The sequence below is a fragment of the Dipodomys spectabilis genome, unplaced genomic scaffold (genome assembly GCF_019054845.1).
Source record: "Dipodomys spectabilis isolate Male_0828 unplaced genomic scaffold, ASM1905484v1 ptg000297l, whole genome shotgun sequence".
NCBI classification, from domain to species: Eukaryota; Metazoa; Chordata; class Mammalia; order Rodentia; family Heteromyidae; genus Dipodomys; species Dipodomys spectabilis.
Window position 1 is genome coordinate 4,266,866 of NW_024870974.1, and position 26,468 is coordinate 4,293,333.

Sequence of the window (26,468 nt, forward strand, 5' to 3'; positions counted from 1 at the left end):
TACATATATATATATATACTTAACACAATAAAAAAGTTACTATCATTTAGTGTGTGTGGTTCTGGCACAAAAACAGTAGAAAGGGGGAGATAAAATTCAATGCATATCCTATAAAATTAAGAAAATTGAGGGAAGAGGTGGGCTTGGGAGGGATGAGAGAATAATGAAAGGGGTGACATTGATCAAGATGTATTGTATTCATAAACTACTTTGTTAAATGTGAACTAAAACTACTTAAAGTGAAAAAAAAGGGAACATAGTAAAATTTTTCAGTCTTAGGGCAGTGTTGGGTATAAAATGTTCCTCCAGGGGCTGGGAAGGTGGCTCAGTGGTAGAGCGTTTGCCTTGCATGCCTGAAGCCCTGGGTTCAATTCCTCAGCACCACATAAGCAAAAAGAAAAAAGCCAGAAGTTGTGCTGTAGCTCAAGTGGTAGAGTGCTAGCCTTGAGCTGAAGAGCTGAGGGACAGTGCCCAGGCCCAGAGTTCAGGCCCCACGACCGAACCCCCCCCCCAAAAAAAAAATGTTCCTCCAAAGGTTCATGTGTAAAGGCCTGGCTGACAGTTGACAGGTTTTTGAGAAGTGACTGGATCATGAGAGCTCTGACATAATTAATAGACTAATCCATTGATAGACTCTTATGGGTGTGTGTGTGTGTGTGTGTGTGTGTGTGTGTGTGTGTGTGTGTGTGTGTGTGTGTGTGTGTGTGTGTGTGTGTGTGTGTGTGTGTGTGTGTGTGTGTGTGTGTGTGTGTGTGTGTGTGTGTGTGTGTGTGTGTGTGTGTGTGTGTGTGTGTGTGTGTGTGTGTGTTCCTTATGAAGTGGAGCCTACCTAAGTAGGCATTGAGCGTGTCTTTGAAAAACGTATCTTGTCCCCCTACCCTTCCTGTTTCTCTGTTTCCTGGCTACAGAGAGCTGGGTTGTATTACTTTGCTATGCCCTGTTATGACAATTTACTTCATCACTAAAGGCCCCAAAACAACAGAAACAGAAACCCTGGACTGGAGCCTCTGAAACCATGAGACAAACTAAGTCTTACCTGCTTTAAGTTGTGTTTCTCAGGTAATCTTTCGCCATGATGGAAAATGACTAACACAGGCAAGTAAAGATTTATTAGAAAGAACACAGACATTATCAACCATAAAAAAGAGGTATATTAAGTTTCATTAAAATTAAAACATTCATTAGAAATTGTGTCAAGTAAACCTTGGAAAAATATTAATATATCTGATAATATCTGAGGAAAATACCAGATGTTGATAGATGAAAATATTCATCAGATATTTGAATGGGTTTGTGTAGGTATATACAGTTATCAAAACTTTTCAAATAGAACACTCAAAAACATGTTATATATAAATTATATTTCCACTTAAAAAGGAAAGTCCAAGATGAAAGAACATGTATGTATGGACACTAATGACTAAAATAGGGTTGATGTCTAAATTTTGTTTTCTTAAATTTTATCCCAGAACATAAAATTACAAAACATTTCTCCCTCCCCATGAATACTGGCCTATATGAAATTATTCCTTTATTTTAAACCACAACAAGAGTAGTGAAATGAATTTAGTGGAATAAACTAGGATATGCAAAGTTAAATCAACAGCAGCACATGCAAAAGGATGTGTTAACTGCATCTAAAGATGTTGACTGGTAGATAAAAGAACTTAGGCAGAGAGAACTGTTCAAATAAGCTTCCCTGGTCTGCATTACTCACATTCACAATTTATGCTCAGTGAGATTTAAAAAAAATACAAATAAGACCATACATTATGACATAATGCACTTAAGTAATTCATCAGTCTTTCATAGATGATTATTTTCTGTAAGCAAAGCACTGTCTCTTGCAATTTGTCTTTGTATTTTCAGAAAAATCTGGGTCTTGAACATTTTAGATTCCAAATTATTAGTTATATAGTTGAATTAAGTAATAATTGTGTTTACTATTTAGTGTTATGTCCCAAACCCATGGTCTTATCTGAAACTATTTTGAATCTCTTCACAGAAAAATGTTTCAACTAGTGATGATCTCATTTGACAGGTTATGGAAAATATATTAAAAAGAAGTATACTAAATGGTAACACCAGCCTAAAAATAAAATATAGTATAATTATATTTCTAGATTTTTAAAAAATATATAGAAAAGTACAAAGGTAAAAAATACAAAACAACCCTCCACTGAGTTTAGTTTCAATCTCCAGGTGTGAATACTAAAGGATAATAAAGGCAGCAAATACATTGTTTTGAATTGAATATCTCACTGGCAAGATCAGAAAAGCCTGTGAACTGAGAAGCAACTTGTTATTCCAGTGATAGAACCTTCACTGGCATTATTCTTTTGGCAGCTGAAACTTCAGAGGATTTTAACCGTGAAAACCATTCTAAGAGCATTTAAGATGCTTTGTGGGCAGCCTTTCTTCCAAGATGTTCCTATTGCTTTCCCAATGAGTAAAATAGGCTTAGGATGGCTAATGCTGTTTTCTAGATATACCAAGCACCACCAGGATTCTCCTAGACTTTCCTCACAAAGCTAATGGCAAACATCAAAAATAAACATCGCATTCTAAATAGGGACTCCCACAATCATGTTATTTTTGGGAGAGCAGCTCTCTGGTTCCATGGATATCACTTGAACAGAGTAGCCATGTTCTTCTGCAGCTCTTGCTCGGTCCAGATCCACCAGGCACATGCACTGTTTTCCTGAAAAACAGTCAAAGGGTATCATAAGACCCTTCTACTAGCAGTACCATTTTAGTTTCTTTAGAACAAATTTTATGTCTATGCAAAATAGTGCTTACCCTTAAGTCCCGATGAACATCTTTCAATTTAATTCATGATCAATGTGTAAAGACAGCAGACAATATTTCAAAGATTTATCTGCTAATAATTTAAAGAATGCTAATAGCCTCAAATGTATTTACCAATAAATGTCAAAATAAAGATTCATTTCTTCTTCAGCTAAAGATCCATTTAAAGATCTTTGCTCTGCATTCTTACAGAAAGACAGTGTGGTGGCACATTCCTGTAATCCTAGCTACTCAGGAAGGCTGAGACCAGAGGCTCATGGTTTGAAGCTAGCCTGGGCAGGAAAGTGCATGAGACTCTTATCTCCAGCAAAAGCCTGGAAATGGAGGTATATGCTCATGTGATAGAGCACCAACGGTTAGTGGAAAAGCTAAGGGACAGTGTGCAAGCCCTGAGTTCAAGGCCGTGTACACACACACACACACACACACACACACACACACACACACACACAGAATTACTATATTAGCTGTAAAGGGGAAAAAAAAATCTGCCTCTGACTATCTAAAGTAATATGCCAATAAACATCTATCTTAAAGAAATGTTACATTCTCTATCTGGAGTTTTTCAGGACTTTGAAGAAATAAAAAATGAAAAATACTAGAAAATTTTCACTTGTGTGTTGATTATTTCAAGTAATGTTGAGTATAAAATCTTAATTTTCAGAGCTCTCTGGTCCCATAAAATAACTATATAATATTTCTTCTGTAATCTTAGTGAAACAAAAGAGGAAAGCTGACTGGTAAACAAGGGAGATAATTTGTTTTCCTTTGGCTAATAAAACTTCAAACTTCAGAAAAATGAATTGAGGCTTAATCTGTTCAAAGCCATTATTTACATTCATAATTTCAATTGTAAACTTCATGTAAGCTTCTTCATTTCATTTGTCTTCACCACTTATACAGCCTAATCATTATTTTAAATATCATAATTTACACTACTAAGCTAAAACAGCTTCAGAAATTGAAGAAAAGTCGCTAAATAGAAAATGCATCTGTGAGAAAGAATCCTCACCAAAAACAAAAACAAAAAACCCAGTGACATCAGTAGGTAAGAACCAACCAAAGGCTCAGATTTAAAAAGGTGATGTTTTACACTTTTTAGAAATTGTGAAAGTTAGAAATTTAGAAGGGGTTGGGGATTTAGCTCAATGGAAGAGCACTTGTCTGGCAAGTGCAAAGCCCTAGGTTTGGGTCTCAGCTCAGGAAAAAAAATGCTATAAAAGACCAGAAAACAAAACAAACAAAAAACCAACCAAACCAAACCAACAACAACCCCCCACCCCATCCAAACCAAAGCAAGTAGAAACTATGAGGGGCGGGGAGGAGAAAGCAAAAAAAGAAAAACAAAAAACCAGAGCAACTAGAAAATGTGACATAAAGACATGTCTAGAATTTCATGTATACAAAATTAACCCATCTTCCCAACAGCTGTATGGCTGACATTCGTTTTCTTCCCTTATAATATTGTCTTTCCTTTAACACAGCTATAAAGGTTTTCTTCACCTACATTTCAGTTTAAAATGAAACATTCTCTGACAGTGTTGGAATGTTCTACATCTTCCAGTATCCACCTTGGGTTCACACTATAGGTCATTTATCCTTGACTTTGATCCTACTCAAGTCATATTTTTCCTTATCAGTAAGAAGAATGCTTTATTTTCAATTACAGAGTTCACTGCAATTGGGATTGATTGGTTGTTCTCAGTCCATTGTAGGGGACTGGTAGGCTGCTTCCTAAGAATGCTTACAGAACACAGAGATGACATGTACACAGCAAAAATGAGATCTGGTTTTGTATGAATCAGATTCTACCCAAGCCCTCCTTCCAACCCCTCTTCCAGTTAGCAATCTTGCCAAATATTCCTCCCTCTCTAGTCTAGCAGCTTTTATATCAGCCATTGTCCTTTGGTTTAGTGCTTAAAACTCACATCTACCATGAACACATCTGTCCACATAGGAATTAATTTCATTGAGCTGTGATGGTTTAACTGTGTCCCCTAAAGAGCATGTGATGGAAACTTAATTCCCAATATAACTGTGCAGGGACAAGGGACCCAATGAGAGGTGGTAAGTCCATCAGCACAGTGAATCAATGCTGTTTTTGAAGGAGTGAATTTATTATTACAGGTGGGCTCCTTATGAAAAAGTAAGTTTGCTTGGTGCTCATGGCTCCTATCTTTAATACTACCTAATCAGAAAGTTTAGACATGAAGAATCTCAGGTCAGAGCCAGCCCTGACAGAAAAAGACTATCTACAATTAACCAGCATGACATAGCAAGAAACGTCAAGTGAGAGTGCAGGGCCCTGAATTTAAGCCTCAGTAGCAGAAAAAGGACAAATCTGGTTCCTTCTCAGACAAGCATTTCCTTCCATCTGTCTCTAGCTCTCTCTTTTGCAACGTGACACCTGCCACCATGTTATGATACAGTGAACAAATCCCCACCAGATGCAATCCCTGTAGACTTCTTACCTTACAAAACTGTGAGTCAAATAAATTTCTCTTAATTGTAAGTTATCCAGCCTGTGGTTGTCTGTTATAGAAGCATAAAATAGACTAACACATCGGTCTAGTGGAATTCTATCAAATGCACATTTCACTAACTCCAAGTGTTGGGAATGGGAAAAAGAGCAAGGAACAAGAAAAGAGAATGAGAGGTTTCACATAGGAGAGAGCAAGTTCCTTCTGTATGTTTATGCTCAGAGTATGAAAATGAGAAGGCAACCTCCCACTCCTTCCATCTCTGGTCTTTCATGCCTCTCCAGATGTAAGCACCAGCTATACTGACTTAGATTTCAAAATTTAAAAGTATTACTTATGAAACATCATCTCTAAACACAGGCTAATTACTTCATCTAGTACTCAGCCAAAGAAACAGCAATATAGCATACAATGAACTACAATGGAATTATAGAAAGTGTGACATTGTCCAATATGAGGCTTCTCCGAATAGTGTTTTTTTTTTTTTTGGTCCGTCGTGGGGCCTGATCTCTGGGCCTGGGCGCTGTCCCTCAGCTCTTTAGCTCAAGGCTAGTGCTCTACCACTTAAGCCACAGCGCCAATTCTGGCTTTTTTTCTTTTTGCTTATGTGGTGCTGGAGAATCGAACCCAGGGCCTCAGGCATGCAAGGCAAGCGCTCTACCACTGAGCCACCTTCCCAGCCCTCCGAATAGTTTTTTAAGATTAGTTTTGATTCATCTATCCAAAGCCCAGATTTGAGAACTAAAACTTCTAATGATAGAACTTCTGAGTGTCGGGAAGCAGTACTGCAAAAATGAATAGGAACTCAACATCTGGAATCAAACAATTTGAGTTCATAGTGGGGCTCCATCATCTATCAGATGAAGAACATCAGGTAAACCTTTGTGTTGGGAGTCTCATCATTAAAATGTAAATAATAGTACTTGTCCCTTAAGAACTTTTATAAGAATTTACTGAGAGGGCATTTAACTCAGTGTTTAAGTATATAATAACAGTTGCTACTATTTGTCTAAATTTTATCTCTTTTTTTCTAAAGTAGTCTTTGCTAAGTCATAAACTTGAAATACTTCGGTTGTCTTCCAACTTTAGGTAATGTTTAATATTACAAATGTTAAATAAATTATTCTAAGAAAGAAAATATTTTACTCATTTGTTTTCATACTTTTTTTGCATCAATTCTAGCAAGCACAGCTGATTTTTCCATCTTTAGTATTCTTCTGTGGCTTTTACTAGATTCTGCAGTTTATAACAGTAAAAAAAGATTTAACACAAGGCTCTATTCAGTGTACCAACACTAAAGATGTATTTCAAAGTATTAACATTAACCAAAATGGAATAAAAGTGTTATTATAGTTACAAGGCCCTTTTCAAGATAGTTTCTTAGGAAGAACCATTTTTAGTTTCTTTTTGATAAATTGATCAGTTTTTCCCATACAGACTTGATCCACTTATTCCTGGGTATACTGTGCACAGTCTACTCAACAGCTGCTCTGTGAAAACACATACCAACGAGCCTTCGTTGGGGTGGAAGCTGGACAGCTGTCTGATCAGCAAATCTGCATAGAATCATGTGTTCCTGAAAGAAAAAGCAAGGTAATGTTGGTTCATTTAGATTTTCTACTTCAAAACTGCAAAAACAAACATGAATCTATGTCATTTGTTCTATAGTTCAAAAGTGCTTAGTTGCATAAAGGTACTGGACTAAATACTTTTGAAAAAGAATGAGCAAATGGTATTCACTATTTCATTCCTTCAAGGATATTATTCTTCAAATATAATTATCAATAACCTAGTCACAGAAAATCCTCAGGGCCTCTCTGCCCAATTGCTGTTATCTGGAATCTGACAACATGATTACATTTTGAGATTACAATGTGTAAATGAAAAGACTAAAAAATTCACTTTTATTTTTGTTGATAGTACTTATTTGAATCTCATGCATGTTGCTTTAGGAAGACATACTATATTCTCATTCTACAAGAGGAAAAGAAGCCATAAAAATCATTGATTATGAAACTCATATGAGTTTCCTAGAATATGTCTGGCTACTCCTTAGCTTCTTCCAACTTTCCTCTTTACCAAGTCTCTTTAAGCATTTGGCAGTTTCTCTCACTCCAATAGGATGCAAAAGATATATCCCTTTCTGCTTTAAGACAAGCCATAAAGACCTAAGGAAATCAAAGTAGGACTGTTAATAATTTTAAATAAGATTGCATTAATGAAAAATAAAAAGCAAGTCAATGAGTTTATACTCTGTAACAGCAGTGCTCTTTAATCTGTAAGCAGCCAGAGAAAAGTGATTAAACAAAGGCAAAATGAATGCAATGCTTCTAGGTTAAATCAGACGGCTGTGGTGTCCAAGTGTGCAATAAGTCTACATGTTGGCTAGGCAAACAGGTTGAATTCACATTTATCAGTTGTCCTCTTAGTAATTTTTCTTTACTTTTTAAGACAGGCCTCACCCTGTAGCCCAGACTAGTCATGAACTCTTGAGCTTTTTGCTTCAGTCACCTTAGTGCAAAGCCTTTCTTAATCTGTAAGTAAAATCATTGTGACAATGTGTTTTGCCTTTAAAAGAGGTATCTTTGTCTAAAATTTTATGTATTACATTTTAATACTCATAAAAATTAATGACATTGGGAGGAAAAAATAGTTTGAATGAGCAACTTTCATTAAGTTCTCATCAACTACCTGTTATCATCCAAGGGACAAAAGAAGAGTTTAAAATTATATGATTTGAAGAGAAGATAGAAACTGCATGGCCTATGTCTTCAGGGCATCTGTAAACAAGTTTACTGTAAGTAAGTGAAGGTAATCACAACTCAGAGAGGGTACAATTCTCTTCTACTGCTGAGTTTTATCAGAATGACTGGTGAGTTTGCTCTCTTTACCTGAAGTTAGGTTGTAAAAAGTAACAATCCTCCTGATCTAAGCCTCATACATAGTTAGGATTATAGGTGCACACTCCCACACTCACCTATAGGTTGAAAAGGAGTCTCTTCTGTATGCCTGAGCTAGCCTCAAACTGTGATCCTTCCAATTTTACCTTCCCAAATAGCAGGATTACAGGTAATGAGCTACTGGAGTTCAGTTAACTAATCAAGTTTTAATAGGATTATTTATATATTTCTCAAATAATATTTCTTAGATTGTATATATGCCTTGTTATTGAATGATTACTGATGTCAGAAACAACTATTTTGCTCAGACTGATGACCCAAAACTATGTAATATTTCAACTACTTTTGGAAGAAAATTCTCTGAGGGTCTCTTGTGTTTTCATGTCTCGCAAGTAGACACTGACTGCCACTAATCCAGATCAGAGACTAGCAAACGGGGGTAGGAAGCCTAGGAACTGTTCATGAATGCCTAACAAGCTGTTTCTGATTTAAGGGGTTATAACTTAGCAATAATAATATTAATGATAAGAACTATGAAGAAGAACAAACGTGTGGGGGATTTGTATGTGGCCAGCAATGCCTAAATTATTTATTTTCTATACATGGACAAGCAGTCCATTTATATAAACTTATATAAATGGACTGCTTGTCCATGTATAGAAAAATGTCCCTCTGTTCCAGATTATACTTTCAAGCATATTTTTATAGTGAGTGGCCTTAAAAATTATAGTTTTTCTCTGGAGCAAATAGCAGGAATCACCTGCCCATTTCCTTTGCTTCTTGGAAACTGGGCCTTGGGGAGTCGGTGTGAAAAGGATGGTGCCATGCTACAGTACTGCTGTGAGCAACAAACTGTCTTGGTTCTGCCTCAGGACTCATATCTTCTGTTAGCATCCACTATGGCAAGCTAACCTCAGATTCGTCATCAATCTGTCAACTACTGGAAGAGTTCACCTAGAGATATATACATGAATGTGCTACATATTACATTTATAAGTGATTTAATGATAGCTACAGATCACTTAATCCATTAGAAATCTGAGGCAGAAAAACAAAGAGAACACAAAAAGTATAAGGCAGACACTTAGATCTTTTTAAATTTACCTTGTATGATAAAGTTTTCTTAAATTGTTCACTGAAATAGAGAGGAAAAAGGAAATAGTTATTCTAAATGTTAAGAATATTGAATAAACTAAATTATGAATAAAAATATCTATTGGAGCATTTTAAATTAAAATGTTGATGTAAAAATCATGCCTGAAATGTCTTTATAAAAAGATAAAAGCATATCTTATCCTCAGTATGTTAATATAAAAGAATGTCCAGAGGAGGCTGCAATGCTTGATAATAAATGTACTCATTATCTTGCCCATGTAATTGTAACCCCTCTGTATAGTATGTTCACAAAAATAAAAATTAAAATTAAAAAAAATAAAAGAATGTCTTTCACAGATCATTGAGACAGAGAAGAACAACTTGTCTCTTCATAGAAACACATAGTGTTTCACTCTAAGCTTTATTATTATTCAGGTTTTGTGGGGCCAATAGATCAAGAGGTAATCAGCATTGAAAAGGCACTTCGTTCTTTCACAGTTCCTCAGGAAGACACAATTTATAAACAATACTTGCCATTGTGGAAAGTCAGGTATTCAAAATGAAATATTACAACTTTATATAAACACATCTGTACTAATTTATCTCCATATTGACATCTTAGGTAGAAGAATACTGTCACCTTTTGGGAAACTTAAACTTGGAAGTGTTCTGAATAAAGCCGTAACAGCAAGGGCACGTGACGAAGGAAGCCCGTGTTTTGATGCAGTGCTCAATCACCATGTCTGTTGCCACACCACAGGCATGCAATGCTACCTAGAAGGTAAAATCAGACCCTACCATTAGGTTCATTCTAAACTAACAGAATAACCCTTGTGTCTTAAAAAAAAAAAAAAGTGACTGAAATTGAAATCCGTAGGGGACTTCAAATTAACAGAATATTTGTTATAGTTTAACTAGTTTCAATTGGACATACCAGTGGCTATTTCGTTGTTCATATTAATTAAGAAATTAACTAAGGTTGAATGATTAAAAAGAAAATGGCACTGCAAATGAAGCTCAAGATTCATTCAATGGAAAAAAAAGATTCATTCAATGGGAAATGTAATACAATCATAAATGTAGAAAATTGAATGTTTAAACTAGCACTTTCACTGATTATGAATTTAATTCAGTTATAGCACTGTGGCAAAAACACTGGACTTGAAGAAATGAAAATTTCTATGAGAATTTCTAGACTAGAACTCTAGGATGGCTCTGAGGCCTTAGACCCCTTAAATTTCTTGGGATGTTTGTCTTCTCAACTATAAACTACTTAACAGATATATTTCAAAATACTTTTCTGGATGCTATTGGAGTATAATCCAATCTGTCATGTATATGTAGCATCTTTCTAGGATTTTTCTATATACAGTGATAGAATTCACAGACTGATTTTACTGGACTTATTTTAAAAGGAAGGAATGGAATCATCAGAATAATGACGAGGGTATCAACAGTTCATAAAAGTAAAAAGTTTTAAAATTATTTCAAATCATATGTCACTATTATGTTTATGCTAATTATAATCCAGAGTAGACAACTATGATCATTAGTAGGCTAAATAAGGCAAAATGGGATTTGATGAAGGAAATTCACATGTGAGCATCCTGAAAGATAAAATTATATTTTGCTAGAAAAATATTCATATCTTTATGAATATCTCTCTCTAGAATACAAATTATATTGGGTTATAGTTTACTTTTGAGGGATGGATCTCATCAACCTTAGGGCAGGGTGAAGCTCTGAAGATGAAATGGAGCATTTTCCCGAAGTTTTGGATATAAAGTATGAAAGCTAGATTTTCCTTTTGAACATTAGTTAAAAACAAGATCTCAGCTCTCAACTCCCCTAAAATTTCCCCTCCTCGTAGGTTTACACGGGTTACAGAAAATTCAACAATCTTGGCTGGGCACATGGCTCATGCTTGATATCCCAGCTACTTAGAAGTCTGAGATCTGAGGATCATGATTTGAAGCCAGACCAGGCAGGAAAGTCTGAGATTCTTATCTCCAATTAACTTAATTGGAGATGTGGTTCAGGTTGTAGAGTACCAGTGTTGAACAAAAAAGTTCAGAGATGGTACACAGGCTCTGAGTTCAAGCCCCAGGATCTCCTTTCCCCACATGCACAGTAACAATCTTGACGTGGCTGTCAATCCACCTTTCCTGTTTCATGCTAAGAAAGAACCTACCAAGGCTGCCATTCAGGGAGGGCAACAACAACTACCAGGTAGTAAAAGTAAAGAACTTTGAGTCTTCATCTGCCCCTTTTATTTAATCAGGCTAATTCTTATTTTCGTGAATAGCTAGAGAAAATCTCATGGCACAAGTTATGGATGCATTTCCCTTTCTAGTCACTGAGTGCCCTTTATGTGCAGCACTGTATTGGGTAATGGCAGGCTCACATCAGCCCCCAAAGAATGTCTCTATTATGTCTCTATATTAGAAGTGAGGAACTTAAGGCTTGTATAAATTAAGACTTGCAACAAAACAGCTTGTGAGAGGCAGAACTTCAAAGCATGATCCCATGTATTAAGTACATCAGGGGCTTCTCCATAAGATAAAATAAAATAAACCCCTATTGAGGTTTGGAATAAAGAAAAGTTGAGACAGTTCTATTTCAGTAAGTCTCTACTTTGATTCACATTTCTTCTGCTACATATGAAAGCCTGAATTTCTTTCCCTATTTAAACAAATCTAAGCTACTTATGAAATGGATTTTAAGTCTCAGATTTAACTGTACCACATAATCCTAATTTTATTGTCATCAAATGCACAGCAGATATAACAGGCAAATAATAATAAGATGCAGACCAATAGATACTTAAATATGACAATTAGCATATCCAAAAAGTGGTATTTCAAACTAGGAAAGGTAGATTTTTTTTTTTTAGTAAGTGATGTTAGATTAACCTGATAGCTCTATAAAAAATAAAAATTCATTTCTTCTCATCACATATAGAAAATGTCAAATGAATTAGAGATTTAAAAGGCAAGCAATAAAACATGGGTGAATTCTTCCATAGCAGAATTGTAAATACTTCCTAAAGATCCTAAAGTTACATAAACATTAAGAGGTAAGGTTAATAAGTTGAAAAATATTAAAATAAAATATCTTGGTGGCACATAAGCTCTATTAAGTAAAAAGAAACAAATAGGAAAATGATTTAAAATTTGTAGCATATAAAGAGTTAATATCTATAATGTATAATAAGCTTCTAAAGATAATGGAAAAGCCCAATGATCAAGTATTAAAATATACAAGAGATCCGAACATTTTATAAACTAAAACATGTAACTAATCCTTAAAAGTTGGCCAATATTACTCAAAATTTTAAAAAAATGCTAAACCAGGGGCTGGGAAGGTGGCTTAGTGGTAGAGCCCTTGCCTTGCATGCATGAGGCCCTGGGTTCGATTCCTCAGCACCACATAAGCAAAAAGAAAAAAGCTGGAAGTGGTGCTGTGACTCAAGTGGTAGAGCGCTAGCCTTGAGCTGAAGAGCTGAGGGACAGCGCCCAGGCCCAGAGTTCAGGCCCACGACCGGACCCCAAAAAAAAAAAAAGCTAAACCACCTTAAGATACTATTTATCACCTGGTAGTGTGGCAAAATTCTATTTTTTCCTAAAAGTACAGAATAAACCAAGGCAAGTCAGCATTATTTGAATTCATTTATTGAATCAATAACCTTTTAAGTACTTTCTATATGCCAAACATTGTTTTCAGCATTAGAGATTGCCTGGTAAAAGAATAAATTCCAAGCCGGGCACCCGTGGTGGCTCATGCCTGTAATCCTAGCTACTCAGGAGGCTGAGGTCTGAGGATTGTGGTTCAAAAGCCAGCCCGGGGAAGGAAAGTCCGTGAGACTCTTATCTCCAATAAACCACTAGAAAACCGGAAGTGGTGTTGTGGCTCAAGTGGTAGAGCACTCGTCTTGAGCTGAAGAGTGCAGGGATAGCGCCCAAGCCCAGAGTTCAGGCCCCAGGACCAACCAAAAAAATAAAATAAAATAAATTCCAACCTACTGGAAGAAACTTATTCATGAGGTGCCATGAATGAAATAATATTAATCAATATGATACTTTATATGTGACTATAGAAAGTTACATATTTTCTTGTTTAGGAAAGGCTATGAAACTACCTGCCTTATTTATTCTAAGTTTCTTATTTTTTTCTTATGTAGCTAATTAAATAAGTTTAAATAATTTGTTTACTTACCCCAATATTAAACATTCCTGTAAAATACTCCATATTTGCTTGAATGAACCAAATGTTGCTTAAACCTAGTTCGTCACTTCTCTTCTTAGCACGAATTAATGACAATTCCTTGTTTTCTATTAATGTAACCTAGATTTTACCCAGTAGGAAATAGTAAATTCAGTAACATAATTCAAGTGTTAGGGTAAACATTACTAATATATTTCATAGCATTAATAATGCTGAACATATTACATTGATTTTCTAGTCTATGTCAGGAAATATACCAGATTAACTTGTACAAAACAAACAACTCCTTGAATTGTTCTTCAAGCCTATGGTACAGTGATATAAGTGAAAGAAGCAATAATACTACAGTGTTGAAGTGCTTAGTGGAAGACAATCTGGAGGGTTGGGACACAGCCAGACCAAGGAAGGTTTTCATTAGGAATTGGATATAACTGGGGCTTGCAAACGAAACAAATTTAGATAGGAAACCGAGGCATGTTCAGTAGTGGGAAATACTGAGGTAAGGAAGAGTTTGGTGTGTCCAAAGAACTAATTAAGCTAGTACAGCTGGATAGAGTATGTGTGATGGTGATAGTGGGAAGTGAAGGACAAACTGTACAGAATGGAGAGAAGGCAGGAGGAGTCAGATTATGTTTGTTTTTTTTTTTAAACAGTACTGGTGTTTGGTAAGGAGCTTTTAGACAAGCCTTGTACCTCTTGACTATGCTCTTTTTTTGAATTTAGTTAATTTTTCAGATGAGGACTCACACTTTATGCCTGGGCTGTCTTCAGAACTTTATCTTCCTACCTATAGCCTCTCTTGTGTACCTGAAATTATGGATGTGTGTCATCATACCCAGCTTGATTGACAAGATGATGTGTGGCTAATACTTTGCCTGTGCTTTGCCTTGAACTTCGATCTTCCCAATCTCTACCTACTGAGTAGCCAGGATTACAGGAATAAGCCACCAAGCCCAATTTGATCATACACTCGTGATAAGAAGGTTCCAACAGGCTGGGTGCCAGTGGTTCATGCCTGTAATCTTAGCTTCTCTGAGGACTGCAGCCCAGGCAGGAAAGTCTCTGAGACTTATCTACAATTAAGTACCAAAAAAGTGGAGCTGTGGCTCAAGTGCTAAAGCACTAGCCTTATGCAAAAAAAATGCAGGGACATTGCCCAGGCAAAGTTTACGCTCAGGAAAAGCAGAGAGAGAGGGGGGGAGAGAGAGGAGAGAGAGAGAGATAGGTTCCATCAGGTAATGATTAGTGTGGATTGGTGTGGATAAAGTGCAACAAAATCCTTGAGCAGTAACTGTGGGTGGAATGAAGACATTCTCATCAGTATCATTCCTGTTTATTATTTTATCCACATGCTTGTCTTCATAGAAGAACTTTGTCATATGCCAATCAAACCAGTTTATCATATTTTTCATCCAGTTTATTTCAGAAAGTATTTGTTGTAATTACTGCATACCATCTAGACAATTCACATGAGCTTATTAAAAAAGAGAGAGATGATATCCCCCCCCAAAGACTTAAAAGATGATCACTGTGAAGAGCTGATTTAAGATGGCAGAAAAATAAAAACAGGACAAACAATAGCAATGATTGAATAAACTATAGTATATTCACTTTAAATGTGTAGTTACTCAAATATAATGTGTATAACTACTAGCAATAGAAAAACATTTAAGATACAGTATTGAATGATAGCATGGAACTAATTTGCATTTTTAGAGTTTGGAACAGCAAATGTCCATGTAGACAGTGATTTGAATTGCAAGGAAAGAAAATTTTTTTGATAAATCAATATGACAGACTTGGTTTTGCTTATTAAATTTAAGAAATTATTCCAATTTTTATGCAGTAGATCAAAAAAAGAATACTAAAATATCATGCCCACCAACTTTTAGAAGTTATCATTTCTACTTAAAATGATCTTGAAAATTAGTTGAAAAGTATTTTATTTAGTAATGGGATAGTTATTTCTTCTAAAAATTAAACATATGCATATATTTACATGTTTTAGACATACTTTATGTGACATATATTATATAGTAAAATATGTATCTTTATATTAAAAAAATTGGTAACTGCACTGTGGTCCTATTTTACATCCTCTTTACCCCCTTTAAGATTATAAATCTCAAAAGTTACTTCAAAGGAAAAAGAAAATGCCTGTGCCTCATTGTTTGAGGTGGTTAAAAGATTAGGAGCTCAAAGTCAGGCTCCGGTGGCTCATGCCTGTAATCTTAGATCTCAGGAGGTTGAGATCTGAGGATGAGATCTGAGGATTGCAGTTCAAAGCCAGCCCGGGCAGGAAAGTCCTTGAGACTCTTATCTCCAGTAAACTACTAGAACACTGGAAGTGTTGCTTGGCTCAAGTGGTAGAGTGCTTGCCTTGAGCTGAAGAGCACAGGGACAGTGCCGAAGCCCAGAGTTCAAACCCTATGACCAACCGAAAAAAAAAAAAAAAAAGATTAGGAGCTCAAGAAGGAAGAGTAGGCTAGACTTGGGAAGCTGAAACTTGTTTAGCTTAAATTTTTCCTTTATTCAGCTTTACCTGGCATGACGGCAGCATATGAGCAAGAACTATTCCAACGTGGCCCTGAAAAAAAGTCAGCAAAAAAATCAAATTAAGTTTAGTCCCCATGGATTTTGCTCATTTCATGATAATAATCTTATCAAATAAAAACATGACCTTGAATGTAATATAGAAAAGTCATCTAGTTATGGAAAAGATAAAAAAGATAAAAGTTTATATATAGTACCCCACCACTGCAGAAATCCACAATTCTGTCACCAGGTTTAGCTTGATTCATCACCACATAAACAAGGTTGTTTAATTGTTGCTGTTTCCTCAAAGCTCGATCACTAGACATTTTGCCTGCAAAAGACAAGAGATTAAGAGCATATTAAATATTGTGAGACACTAAGTATATACAGTTAGACTATACCACGAGGATAAAGGAGAATAGGTAAATGTATACTTACGTGGATACACATAAAAGAATAAATTACAAGTTTCATGTAATAGTCTACGAGAAAACTAGAGGACAGGAGCCCACAGATTAACCATATTTCTTCTGATTTTACTGTCATTGCTATCTTGTTTGTCTTAACAAAAAAGGGGAAGCTATAACTAAAAACATAAAGTTCAGAGTCAAAGTATTTGAGAAATTTTGGCTGGATGAAAAAGTGTCTCAATAATCATCTGGCCTCTTTATCCATAACTCTTAGAGATCTATTAAAAAGACTGTCTACAAATCACTTAAATATACTTATAGAGGGGGAAGGAAAGAGGGAGAAAAATTAGGGAGGGGTAACAAGTTAGACAAGAAATGTAATTACTACCTTATGTATGTAACTGTAACCCCTCGTTACATCACCTTGACAGTTAAATTAAAATAAATGAAAAAATACACTTATAGAAAGAACAAAGGAGGAGGCAACAATACTTGATAAGAAATGGGCTCATTACCTTGCTCATGTAATTGTAACCCCTCTGTACCGTATTTTCACAATAAAAAACTTATTAATAAAAAAAGAACCATAATAAATAACATTTTTACTATTTAACTGGCGCATCTTTGAATTCTCCTGTAGGACATGCAGGAATGTTGGCATATAGATGTCACACTATCTGAATTATATCAATGCTTATTTGAGGATTTTGCTTTTTTCTGCTTTGAAGCTTCCTTTCTGTATGAGTCAGACATAGAAATTTAAATGTAATTAGAGATTAAAGATAGGCTTTTTCCAAGTATGAAATGCCTTGGGCTCAATAGCATGAAAACATCTTAACTTCCTTTCAAAAGTCACTAGCGGCCCCCACAAAAATATCTTCAGAAGTATGAATGATACTATTTGTTTTTACACATCAAGAACATTCTTTATAGGAACAGTTTGGTAAAAAAAAATATGTAAAGATATCAAGTTTTCCTTGCTCTATGCTAGTAGAAAAATAGCAAGTTATTTTTTCATTTTTTTCTTACAACAGTAAATTAAGTAAGAATTTTTTCTTAGGCAAAACAGAAAAGTATAATTTCCTAACTCAGAAGTAACATACACACATATATGTATATAAATATATATATGTATAGATAAATATGCATATGTTATATTCATAAGTTTAATTTCCAGGCCAGAATAAAAATATGTTTTAAGTACCTTTTTCTTGGGTTGGGGGGGTGAGAAATTTTATTTTATTTTGTTGTAAGGGTAATGTACAGAGGAGCTACAGTTACATAAGTAAGATAATAAGTACATTACTTGTTGAACATTGTTACCCCCTCCCTTGTTTTCTACCACTTTTCCTCCCCCTCTCTGTTCCCCTCCCCACCAAGGTGTAAAGTCCATGTCCAATATAGTGTCTTGTAAGTACTGCTGTTGCCTTGGTTCACCCTTTGTCCTTTATCTCATCGTTTTGTTATTCCCCTTCCCCAAATCAGATAAACATACATACAAGACACAGGGTACCAAAATAAAAAACAGTGAGCAGGGGATAAACCAAAGGAAAACAGAAACTGAACCAAAAAAAAAGAAGGAAAAAAGAAGTAACTTTACACAGTACATTAAAAAACAAAAACAAAAAAACAAAATAAAAACTCCCAAAGGCCCTCTTGTTTCCAGTATTTTGGAGTTCATTTAGAGTGGCATCATTTTATATGGTCATATTTAAGTACCTTTTTTTTTAAGTCAGTGCATTTTTTTCTACAGTATTCCATCAATGATTTATTTACCACAATTTACAAAACCAATGCACTATTGTAATGATGTGATCATCATCATACAAGTGAATCTTTAAACACTTTTCAATTACTTAAGCATGGTCTAATACAAATTTCAATATGTAGAATTGTAAGTCAATAACAGTCCATCTTCATTCATGAAGATACAGCTTTTAGAAGAATAATTTTAGCCAGGTATAGTGAGTGGTACATGCCTGTAATTCCAGTACTCAGGAGGTAAAGGCAAGGAGGATTTGATGTTGTTTTTCTCTTCTAATATAATTGTAATAAACTTAAATAAGGAATGTGAAAGATCCTGTAATCCCATCCTTCGTAGATATTTACTCCTAAGAGATTTTATTGACGATTTTCAAACATAACATAATTTAAAATATTCTACAGTAAATCTACAGTAAATACTTATGTACTTAGCCAGTTTTTGTTGCAGTGGCAGGACAACTAAAGGGGGGTTACTTACAAACAAAAGGGATCTATTTATTGCACAGTTTTAGAACCTTAAAGTCCAACAAACATAGTAGCTGTTGTAAGGGCTGAGAAATGCAGGAGAAAGAAAATCACATGGCAAGGCAAGCTCAAGAGAAACACAGGGACCAGGATCAGGCTTTGGTAATACCTTCTCCTCTTGAGAACTTACTCAAGAGATCAGTATTCCCTTCCTGGAACAGTATTCGGATGAACAAATGATCTCCCACTAGTTCCTACCTCTTCCAGGCTCAAGGCCACCTCCCAATAAGTAACAGTACCCTTGGAATGGAACCTCTACCATATGAAACTTTGGTGATAGGGCTGGGTTCATGTGTGTGGAAAACCTTTGAAACTTCCACCTAGATTGCACTATGAACTTTATGTATCCCATATGTATTTTCACAGCAACCCAGTTTTCATTTGCAGAAGGAAAAATAAAAACAAAGAAAAGGAAGAAGAGGTAAGGCCAAAAGACAGAACAGCAAAAACAAGCATAAAATGAAACTGCACTTAACTGTACTTTGTGGCATTTAGGGAGGCAAAAATGTTATTAAGTGGAACTAAGATGAGGAATTCAATGAGTAGGGACATTTCTGCCTTTGCCGATTGTGGATTTCTTAACAGTTCCTAGGCAAATAATTACTCTTGCAGCAGGGAAGTTTATTCAATGAAATATACAATAGCAAATCCTATAATATTTCTATTAGTAATTTAGAATTATCTATACCCTTAGGTCTCTCAGAAACAAATGCTGATGAAGATTTTTTTTTTTTTTTTTTTTGCTAAGACTTTCTTTGCATATAAAATGCATGCTGAAATGAAGACTGAAGGTAGTGGTACTTTTCAGATTTGTGTTTTAAGTTGAGAATATTAAGTTGCATATGATATTCAGAGAAACTGAGCTAAAAATACAGACATCCAGAAGCTCAGATGCTTTAAAGAAAAGCTGCCTATAATAAAGCATTCCCTTTTCCTATTCCAGTTTTATAAATATTATGAGGCTCCTGGAAACAAGAACAGGATTTCAAATACATACAACAAGGTGGAAACAATAGTATTTTGGAATATGGTACTAATTTAAAAAAATATCCTACTTTCTTTTTAAAATATTTTTATTATCTTTAAGTAATTGCACAAAGGAGTTGCCATTCAATGAAGCACTTTGTGAATACTTTGTGTCTGAATCAATGTCATTACCCCTTCCAAAATTATCACTCTACTTTCTATTTTTATTCAGTATCCTTGTATATGAAATATCATTTTTAAAATTTTATTTTATTTTTTTTGTGAACATACTGTACAGAGTGAAATATCATTTATAAGCATTAAATTACAATCTACTTTTAGCTTGACTAAATTGCTATTTCTTTAGGCAATGGGAAAAGAAACCAAGAGAAGAATGTTTAATACAAATAATGTCATATTTCTGAACTGTAGTTTTCAAGTTGGGAGGCACTTGGTTATTTTGACATTAGTGTTTGCATTGCCACAAAAGATAAGTACAGGTTAAAGCATCCAAATTTTAAGCTAAGGAAGCCATGGTAAGACATCAGCATTTTGGGTTGATTCAATGCAACAAAAATTGCAAAAGAACATGAATGAAAAATGTGCACATGTGCAGCCAAGATTATCTAATATTTTATATCCAAAATTAAGCAGATTTTTTGTTTCTTAACCTGAACCTACATATGAAATACATTGCCTGTTGTAACTTGTAAACACACACACACACACACACACACACACACACACACTTATTAAAGTTCTTTACTAAAGATTCTCCCTGTTCTGTTTCCAAGACATTTTTTGAGTTGGAGCATGAGTGTTCTATGATTTCGTGAACATTAAATATGGAAACAGAAAAAAACTAAAACTAATAGTTTAGAGATTTACAAAACATTTTTTGTTTGAAAATTTTATAAAATCAAAAGATTTGCAAAAGCAAATTTCTCAAAAGAAAATTGTACAGACAAGGTACTATTAATTAGGACCTTTGACAGGTGAAAGAGAAGGTGACAACTATAAATTTTAATGTTTAAAAAAAGGCTTGATAGCAGTAAGAAAGGAAAGTTGATGAACAATCTTTTATTGGGTTGTAACAGGGTAATTAATGGTGATGCCCAGGTTCCATCACAGGGTATCTACGATTTCCTCCTTAGAAAAGAGTAGGTGCTAAGGCACCTCCTCTCTTGTCAAGTAGTCCATTTCCTTCAAATGAAGAAAAACACAATCTCTGTCCTAAAGAAGCCTCCAGGGTATCTATGAAAATGTATGTGTATTAACTCTGGGCAAAAAAAGTACTCATGCTGAAGATGAAGGATTAACTGCTTGACACATTAGAGAAGAATTTCAGAGACTTGGAACCTTTCAGTTGACTATTTCAAGAATAACAGAAATTTATCAGATATAATAGGTCAGGGAAGACATGCCAAGAACAGTCTAGCTTATTTAAGGAAAAACTACAATTAACCCATTTGTGTTTGGAAGGGAAGATATGAGGAGGTAGTAAAATTTCAAACAGACCTGTAAATATAAGCAGGTCAAGATAGGAAAAGGTTATGCTTATTATTTTGCCTCTTTACATCCAAAGAAATGTAGTCTTGCTTTAATATTTAATGTCAAGGGCTCAGCAGTCCTTTGAGACTAGTTCTGTCTGAATTGATAATATCATTATATTATTACCTACCAAAAACATTCTTTTATAAATGCTAGCCCAGGCTGGGTGGTTGTGGCTCATGCCTGTAATCCTAGCTACTCAGGAGGCTCAGATCTGAGGATCATGTTTTAAAGCCAGTCCAGGCAGAAGCTGCCATTGAGACTCTTATCTCCAATTAACCACTCAAAAACTGGAAGTAGAACTGTGGCTCAAAGTGGTAGAGTGCTAGCCTTCAGCAAAAGAGCTGAGGGACAGTGCCCAAGCCTCGAGTTAAAGCCCCACGAGACTGACAAAAAATTTAAAAAAAAAAAAGCTAGTCTGAATCATTTTCATTCTAGGTAATGCATGTCTTCAGATAAGCTTATTCATAAAATTCTCTGGAGCACTCAGCCTTAATTGGTGCTGTCATTAAGTTATTCAATTAAGAAAAATAGAATTAAATTGACTAAGTTATTTTGAAACTTAGTTCAAAATACATCATGAAATCTCTTAGAATTCTTGTTGGAATTTCTGACTTCTCCTATCTAGGATCATATGCCCTTAGTATTCTCCTCAAGCGCTATAATCACAAACACTGTCTCCGTGCAACAGCTAATCCTGAGTATGCTTTAACTGACATACTACTACAGACTTTTTCAATGGTACCCACTAAAATACCTCTCGCTGGCTTAAACACCTTTAACTGTGTCTCTCTTCCTTATGGAGACGGAAAATCTTGGCAAGAAAATAAAGTCTTTGGTGACTTGAGCCCCGATTAACTAATTAATTAATTTGGCTTCTGCCTGCTGCATTACATCCTCAATGTTTCAGCCGCTCAAAGTAAGTGACAGTTCCTTGAACATATCATCACAAGTCAATGGCTTTCTATAATTGTTTCTCTTTGTTTCAGCTTATTTCCTTGCCTTTTAGAACCACAGGAACCCCACCACCTGCCCTCACTCCAGGCTGTACTTAGAAATGTAGTACTTTGTAATAATAATACTTTTTTTTTTTTTTTTGTCGGTCCTGGGGCCTGAACTCTGGGCCTGGGTGCTGTCTCTCAGTTCTTCAGCTCAAGGCTAGCACTCTACCACTTGAGTCACAGCGTCACTTCTGGCTTTTTCTGCTTATGTGGTGCTGAGGAATGAACCCAGGGCTTCATGCATGCAAGACAAGCATGCAAGGCAACCACTCTACCACTGAGCCACCTCCCCAGACCTGTAATAATAATACTTTTAATGACCAGAGAAAACACTATTTTTCAAACTTTATCAAACAAAATGATATTTTTACTATAATGCTTATAATTATAAAATGATACCTGGGCATAATTCATTATAACTCCCCCAGAAAAAGCATTAGTTGAAATTGTTTCTATCTATAACAAAATGCTGAAATAAGGATACAGGATGACCCATTGTAACAATGACATGTACAAGACAGTATGTTGAAAACAAATTTTACAATTTTGTGGGTGAGGGGGAGTGGGAGAGGGGAGGGAGGAGTTGGGGAGGTGGTAGGGGAAAAATAAATAGGAAATGGACTCATTACCTTGCTGTAACCCCTTGTACAGTATCTTTACAATACAAAATATATATTAAAAAAAAGAAATTGCTTCTGTCTCCCTGAAAATGGATAAAGAAGGGCTATTCCTAAAACATTCAATAATTATAAACTGAAAATATAGAATTCAATGGAAACGTATAATGTTAAAAGACATCTACTTATGCTTCCTAATAATGACTTTGTAAATATCTGTCAATCAGTCAACAAATAAATCAACTGACCAACTTGGCCTGTTCTAGGAAACTTTGGGGACATAATGACATATAATGTTTGATCTTTATCCTTAATGAACTTACACCATTGTTTATATATACTTGAACATATGACATGTATTTAATTGGACATACTGTACAACATAAAGTAATTTTAACAACTGTAATTTTAACTATAAAAATCAATATATCCTTGATTAAAGCTTCAAAAAATTATTTATAATACTTTATACTTAAATGATGCTTTACAATCTATCGAGCGTTTACATATTTGATACATCTTATCACCTAACCTCAATACACCAACAATGTGTCACGTGTGGATTTTCCTCATTTTTCCAATGAGGACAATGAACACTGAACTGGCTGCTCCAGTTTAGCACTTGCTCAAAGAAAAGCAGATGAAAAATGGTAAAGCTGGGATTCCAATGAATGATTTCTAACTCAGGTTCAGTCCTATCCAACATGATCTGTGACTTCTTAACCAGATGACTTTGTAATGGCAAATTACAGTTCCTGTGACTTATACAGGCAGAGTTCAGGGAAATGAGATGCTTTCTAGTAGGGACAGTAGTTTGAGTAATAAAAATTAGGGAAAAATTTTACTTATTCCAGAATCAGTCACAAGAAGTATGTTATTTCAATTTTCCTCTAAATGAAAGTTCAAAGAGGGGCTGGGAAGGTGGCTCAGTGGTACAGCGCTTGCCTTGCATGCCTGAGGACCTGGGTTTGATTCCTCAGTACCACATAAGCAAAAAAGAAAAAGCTGGAAGTGGCGCTGAGGCTCAAGTGGTAGAGCGCTAGCCTTGAGCTGAAGAGCTGAGGGACAGCGCCCAGGCCCAGAGTTCAGCCTACAACTGACAAAGAAAAAAAAAAGTAAAGTAACATGGGTAGGTTTTGCAATGAATCTGCTGAGAATCAGATAATCCCAAAGGAAAGAAATGAAAATAGATTGGGATTATCTTTAAGGTTGCAGTATTGAAGATACTGACTAAAAACAGTATAGTATGCACTTCTCATCCTTCCATATCCAACTCTACAGCATATTTTGAAATTTTGAGCTGACAGCTAAAATGCTTAGGCAAGATGCTAGATTGTGGGACAAAAGTTAAAGAAAGTATAATCACATTATTTACCAAGTCAAAGTGTCTGCATTGTTTATGAAAGACTGAATGGTAGAAAATTTAAGACCTTTGTATTTCTGCTATATTTTCTCTAAGATGAGTAAAGAATTTTTGACCTTAGATTATCAGAACCCAGAGTTAATTGAATACATATATTTTCATTTCACTCAAATATGACTTATACCACACAAAATAAACATAACTTTCCTCTGGTATTTTGGTTAAAAAATCCACAGTATCTTCCAAGTTACCACAAGACCACACTGAAATGCTTTTACAACTAAAAATTTAACTCTAGAAAAGTTTCTTCTTTTTCAGTCTTAAGTTAACAATTAGGAAGGTATTTTAATAGTTTCATTAACTTTGAGGCCACTCAAATAATTCCTGGTTACCTTCCAATTTGGTGTATTTCACAGTAAGTAGGTTAAGTCAAGTGACTAAAAAAAGAAAATCCTCTTTTGTGCATAGGATTCTAATTTTCACTATGATCTTTTCCATAGGTTTTCATCTTTCATGTTGTTTCAAAAATGAAAACTGAATGTCTCTAGTGACATGGCTTCATATTATTTGATAATATTAATGTTGTATTGATTATAATATTCCCTTTGGCAGGTGGTATTTATGTCTGTTCTCCTTGATTCTGAGTTGACCTTTTTCAGCTGACTCAACTTCCTAATCTTTTTAAGATGCCTATTCTTGAACTATATTTTTAAGAAGTCAAATTTTCTACACATTGATGGTATATAGTGAACCAGGCAAGCTTCCCACCAGACTTGTGAATAAAGGAACTAAGTTTTACAGTACTTACAAAATACAGTAGTGTCCTAATATTGGTCTTGTAAAGATTGTCACCATTAAGTAGTATTTATATACAAAACAGCACTTATACTATAATAATAGCTAGCATGGTTATCGTACCTAAGAATTAACATTCGAAAAACTTCAATTTTACAGTTGTGTCCAACTGTAAAAAATGTTGGGCACCTTATAGCAAGGGTAATAAGTAAACAGAAAAAATCTTTGAGTTACCCAAGTAAAGGTATGTGGGAAGAGTATTTGAGTTGAACCATATGTCTACAAATAGTTTAGTTAGTTTCATAAAAAGAGATTATTGCCGGGCGCTGGTGGCTCACGCCTGTAATCCTAGCTACTCAGGAGGCTGAGATCCGAGGATCCTGGTTCAAAGCCAGCCCAGGCAGGAAAGTCCATGAGACTCTTATCTACAATAAACCATTAGAAAACCAGAAGTGGCGTTGTAGCTCAAGTGGTAGAGTGCTCACCTTGAGCTGAAGAGCTGAGGTACAGCTCTCAACCCCAGAGTTCAAGCCCCATGACCGACCAAAAAAAAAAAAAGAGAGAGAGATTATTTAAGATTTGCTTCGTGATCATTGTATATCAAGAGCAAGTACTTCTGGCAACAACCACAGCTCAAAAATACTTCTCCTGTGCTTTTACTTTTAAGCACAAAATCAATGGTAAAATGGGTCAGCTTATTAAAAACTATTACCTGTGAGTACACACAAGCACAAACACACAAACCAACTTAAGAGCCAACCAAACAAATAACCGAAGTAATCATAGCATTCTTGCTAGTTACTAGTTAAATGAATACCTTGTACATTCTGAATGTCATCAAAAGGAATTTTCAGAAACTCAAAAGGATAAAAGATACCAAAACTATTGTTCTTTGAAATTGTGAGCTATAAGAGCTACGTTTAAAATGCATATGTAGTTCTCCTTAATATTTAGCATTTTCCTATATTAAAAAAGAAAATGACATGTCATATTTAATGTGAAACTTTAAAATATTCTGAAAACAAAGCCGGAAGCTGGTGGCTTACGCCTGTAACCCTAGTTACTCAGGAGGCTGGGATCTGAGGATCACGGTTCAAAGCCAGCCCGGGCACAAAAGACCATGAAATTCTTCTCTCCAATAAACCACCAGAAAACTGGAAGTGGCACTGTAGCTCAAGTGGTAGAGCGCTAGCCTTGAGCTGAAGAGCTGAGGGTCAGCACTCAGGCCCAGAGTTCAAGCCCATGACCAAAAATAAATAAATAAATAAATTCTGAAAACAAAATCATAAGTAGTTTTACCAAAGTCAACATAGGTTTTTATATACATACAAAAATGCTTATATGCTTAATGAGCACTTGAGGAAAATGCTTTGTATTTAATATTTCTGGACATTCAAAGAAAAATACAATATAAACACATTAGTCCCTAAAAAT

The 26,468-nt window shown here is 35.2% G+C and overlaps 1 protein-coding gene across 1 annotated transcript in view; it reads right to left on the reverse strand.

Moving 5' to 3' along the window:
* Positions 1-1,087: 1,087 nt before the first annotated feature.
* Positions 1,088-26,468, reverse strand: part of Gstcd (glutathione S-transferase C-terminal domain containing) — a 76,953-nt gene continuing 51,572 nt past the window's right edge. Inside the window, exons 6-12 of the mRNA XM_042701862.1 lie at positions 16,258-16,373; positions 16,050-16,094; positions 13,499-13,627; positions 9,924-10,057; positions 9,293-9,323; positions 6,795-6,864; positions 1,088-2,701 (exon numbers count right to left, since the gene is read on the reverse strand). Of these exons, the coding sequence (XP_042557796.1) occupies positions 2,565-2,701; positions 6,795-6,864; positions 9,293-9,323; positions 9,924-10,057; positions 13,499-13,627; positions 16,050-16,094; positions 16,258-16,373 (662 nt within the window). The 3' untranslated portion in view covers positions 1,088-2,564. The remainder of the gene's footprint in view (positions 2,702-6,794; positions 6,865-9,292; positions 9,324-9,923; positions 10,058-13,498; positions 13,628-16,049; positions 16,095-16,257; positions 16,374-26,468) is intronic.